General features: G+C 33.6%; 1 protein-coding gene across 1 annotated transcript; it reads right to left on the minus strand.

The window, feature by feature from the left end:
• Positions 1–578: 578 nt before the first annotated feature.
• On the minus strand, positions 579–3,172 carry LOC140860515 (putative 12-oxophytodienoate reductase 11). The gene is made up of 5 exons (XM_073263523.1): positions 2,958–3,172; positions 2,351–2,491; positions 2,132–2,262; positions 1,596–1,757; positions 579–1,513 (listed from the first exon to the last, which is right to left on the minus strand). Exons 1-5 carry the CDS (start codon positions 3,056–3,058, stop codon positions 918–920), a joined length of 1,131 nt encoding a protein of 376 aa, XP_073119624.1. The 5' UTR covers positions 3,059–3,172; the 3' UTR covers positions 579–917.
• Positions 3,173–4,375: the final 1,203 nt, after the last annotated feature.

The raw sequence follows: 4,375 nt of genomic DNA on the forward strand, positions 1-4,375 counted from the left end.
TATTAGTTATTTTACGATTTTAATCTTCTATATTTTTAAATTTATTTTAGTATACTATCTTTGTTTTTTTTTGGTAACTTTAGTATTTTTTCGATGTGGCGCTGATGTGACATCAATGCAGTGCTGATGTGGAGCTGACATATAAAGTTTCATGTAAATATTTTCGAAGAAAAATGACTAAAATTACCAAAAAATCGAAACATACAAGACTAAAACTGAAATATGAAAACATAAAGGACTATAATCGCAAAATGACAAATATACAAGAACAAAATTATAGTTTTTCCTTGTATTTAATTACCATGAATCATATTGTTAATTAACAAAAAATAACTACTAACCAAATTAATTATTTAAAATTTTATGGATTTCAAATCTTGAAATCATCCCACTAATCCAAATCACTCGATCGAAAAACAACATCGTAGACTAATATTTGTGAGGTTATATACAATAACAATTCCTTCAGTGCATGACTCGAAGAAAGCAACCCATAAAGGGAGGAAAAAACAAAAAAAAAAACGATTTACACTGATGTGGATGTAGCATGTGCTTTATAAAATAAAAGAAAAGAAAAAGAAGGCAACCAACTTCTCTTATTAATTAAAATATATCAAATACAAAGCTTTAATAAATTTTCAATTTCATCAAGTTGTTGGCAATAACATGGATTAAATCATAAAATCGAATTATAACTATATATCATACCATGAGCATATGATCTAGCACACATATCAAGCTCGAATACTTGACAGATAATACATATAAAAGCAGCTTCCTTCAGTCAAATACACACCCTTATCAAGCCGTACACGCACAGGCACACCGGAATCCAGACGCATAGATTACCGCTGGATCCATCCCACTGTTCGGAATCAACTTGAAAATGGTAGACAAGAAACAAGGCGAGCGAAAAATTATTCGAGAAATGGATAATCAGTGTAACCAAGAACTGGATCCTTAATGTAGAACGTGCTCCTATCATACTTGTTGAGAGCAGCATCGATCTCATAACGTTTTGGTAAATCAGGATTAGCCAAGAACACACGTCCGTACGCGATCAAATCTGCGTAACCATCGGCAATAGCTCTGTTTCCCTTATTTCTGTTATACCCACCAGCGGCGATAAAAGTGTTCTTGAAAGCTTTTCTCATAGGAAGAAGCTTGTGAGGAACCTCATCCTCTGATCCTTCAATGACCCTCGCACCAGACACTCTTGGTTCGATCACATGGATGTAGAGTAGGTCGAAGTCATTAAGTGCATTCGCCATGTACAGGCCCAGAGCATCCGGATTCGAGTCAATGGACTCCATGAAATCTGTATATGGAGATAGTCTTATACCAACCCTGTTCGATCCAATCTCATTCGCCACCGCTTCTACGATTTCTAGAGCAAAACGAGCCCGGTTTTCCATGCTCCCCCCATATATATCTGTTCTATCATTTACTTTGTCTTTCAGAAACTGCTCGATTATGTAACCATTTGCTCCATGTATCTCAACTCCATCAAATCCTATAATGACAGACAAACAAAGGGTATGTTGTTGATATCGTTTAATATTTTGAAAGAATTTACATCAAAGCCGGGACTCAACCTGCTTCAATGGCGTTCTTTGCAGCCAACCTGAAGTCATTAACAATACCGGGGATTTCATCGAGCGTTAGCCGTTTAGGTGGAGCCCAATCTCCACCGTCAATGCCCGGCGTAATCCCTTTGTCAGTTGATGAGATTGGAGGTTGGCCATTGGGCTGCATATCTTATAAAACAAGACAGGCTAATCAATATATTCGCACATCTAATTCAACATTAAGTTATACGATTATCAAATTAAAATCAACAAATTTCATTTGTATGACACTTCATCACTGACCTCATCAAATGTATTAAAACCTCTATCTACCAAGAATAAGTGAAATAAACTATTGTTTCCATATCTGTCCATGTGCTGAAAGAACTACTATATTTCATCAAGTTGATATTAGGATTTTTTTGCCTAATCTGGACAACATGCCGAGTCTTCTATATTAACATTGAACAAATATGATCTCAGGTTTACGCGTAAAAGGATGCGGTAAACTGCTATTGAGTTAAGAATCGAATGACTACGAAGAAGTGATTTTTAACACACACCATAGGTTGAGACACGACCAACATGCCATAGTTGCACGAAAAATATGCCACCCTTCTGATGAACTGCATCCACAATTGGTTTCCATGCCTCCACATGCTCCTTTGTCCAAATTCCAGGTGTGTGTGGATACCTATAAATGGAATGTAACAGCGTTTTACATAATCGACATTGCGAAGCCGACAAGAAATCGCATGATATGTTTGTATATACTCACGCACCCCTGTGCAGTATCAGATACACCAGTTGCTTCAGTGATGAGAAAACCGCCTTTGGTGGCTCGTTGAGAGTAATACACCGCGGCATGCGGCTGGGGGACGTTGTTATACGACCGGTTTCGGGTTAACGGTGCCAAGACAATTCTGCATAAACGTTAAATATATGGAATGCATCAGCTAAAACAACATATCACATATACTTTATCTATTTATGCAATTAAAAAGCTAGCTAAATGAAGTGCTGCTTCTATTTTGCGTCAAAAGGCCAAGAAAGTCAGCGGCCACTCCAGATCGCAACCGAATGGACGGATGAAATCAAAATTTCCGGTGGTTCAGTCAGCTTAATTCGGCAAATTGATCACCATTTTAAAAAAAGTTTCAGACTTCAGTGACCTTTTGGTTGATTTTTTAGGAATATTTTCAGTTCGATTAGATCGATTCTCGTGAAAATCTCAACAGACTCGATTAACCCACAAGGAACAAACTGGGTTAGCCTCGATAAACGACACAGCAACATGCGTAAACTAAAAAGAAACAGAAGGCAGGCGTGATTTCGGAGCAGAAAACGAGAGAAAAAAAAATAAAAAAATAAGCAGAACGAAGAACGAACCTATGGGAGAGATCAAAGTGTCCCATTTTGTAGGGAGTGAGGAGAGGAATGGTGGCCGATGAAGATCCGTCAATCGGAGTGGGAAAAGCCGCCGCCGCCATCTCCGGAACGCAAGAAGAAGAAGAACAAACGTTCACTTTCAAAAATCAGTGAGCTGCGAGGACACAGGAGAGCTGAGAAAGGTCAACATTTATAGAACTGTCTTTCTATGCCTTAGAAGACTAAAAAAATATAAAGAATTCATATAAAGCTCACTGTCTTTCTATGCCTTAGAAGACTAAAAAAATATAAAGAATTCATATAAAGCCGGTCGCAATCGAAAATTTATAATTTTAATTTTTTATATTTATCAAATTTTAGTATACGTCCAGATACATTGATATCACATCAACAATATGTCTTAAAACATTGTTTTTGTGTTTTAAAGAAATGATTAAATGTACATGTTATAAAAAAAAACCAACAAAAATAGAAATGAAGAATATTTGAAAACAAAAATGAAAAATTGAAAATAATAAGTGAATAAGTGGTGCTTGATAAATGCATGATTTTAATACCATTTTTTTAAATGTATTTATATTTATATATATAGAAATAGATACTTCGCATTTGTAAAAGCAAATCAAAATTGATATTTTTTTTTATATTACATGACATTTCTAAAAAATTGGAGGTCTTAGGCTAATTTTCAAAAGAAGGTCCTATATGGATTAATCAAAATTTCAAATACTTCTAACTAAAAATAATGATATAAAAGATGATGCCGAAAGAGGAAAAAAAATTGAAACTAAAAAAAGAAGTCAATAAACTCTCTAATCTCACGAGTCAGATATGTATTAATACATAATACAAATAGAATAAGAAGTATAAAACTACAGAAGTATAAATAATTTATTTTTATCATAAAAAATAAAAATAGAAATAAAATACTAGTAGAAAAAAATAATTACGATCGATTTGAGTAAAAATTAATCCAACAGTCGAATAAGAAAATATCAAGATTTTAGAATTTAGAGATCAAAAACCAAATAAATTAAATATAAAACACCAATCGTAATACACAAATAGACAAGCAAATTTCAATAAAATAATATGACAGATAGTTACACAATTGGAATAATTTAGTTCACCTGAATGAACCAATTTAGTGAAAAAATATTGGGTTTTTTTTACAAGAAATAATTTTTTTTAACCTAAATAAATGAGAAAAAAACTACAAAAAATTGACCATAATTTCAAACGATAACAAAAATATTAAGAGAGAAAAATAATAATTTAAATAAAAAATTATCGATAATTAAATAAAATTTAAATACTGAGATCTCGCACCAAGAGAGATCCTAAGCAATCGCTTATGCTGCCTCCGGGTCATTCGACCCTGCTTGTTTATAATTTTTGTTTTTGTTTTTTTAAATCTA

Source organism: Henckelia pumila, chromosome 4, assembly GCF_033568475.1.
Source record: "Henckelia pumila isolate YLH828 chromosome 4, ASM3356847v2, whole genome shotgun sequence".
NCBI lineage: Eukaryota > Viridiplantae > Streptophyta > Magnoliopsida > Lamiales > Gesneriaceae > Henckelia > Henckelia pumila.

Bases quoted from the DNA above. Each gene is read 5' to 3' on its own strand.
- LOC140860515 (XM_073263523.1), bottom strand. From the start codon at position 3,058: ATGGCGGCGGCGGCTTTTCCCACTCCGATTGACGGATCTTCATCGGCC. The intron at 1,758-2,131 runs GTGTGTGTTAAA...TTGTTTTATAAG, and splicing joins TGGTCGTGTCTCAACCTATG to ATATGCAGCCCAATGGCCAA. The intron at 1,514-1,595 runs GTTGAGTCCCGG...CTGTCATTATAG, and splicing joins AAAGAACGCCATTGAAGCAG to GATTTGATGGAGTTGAGATA.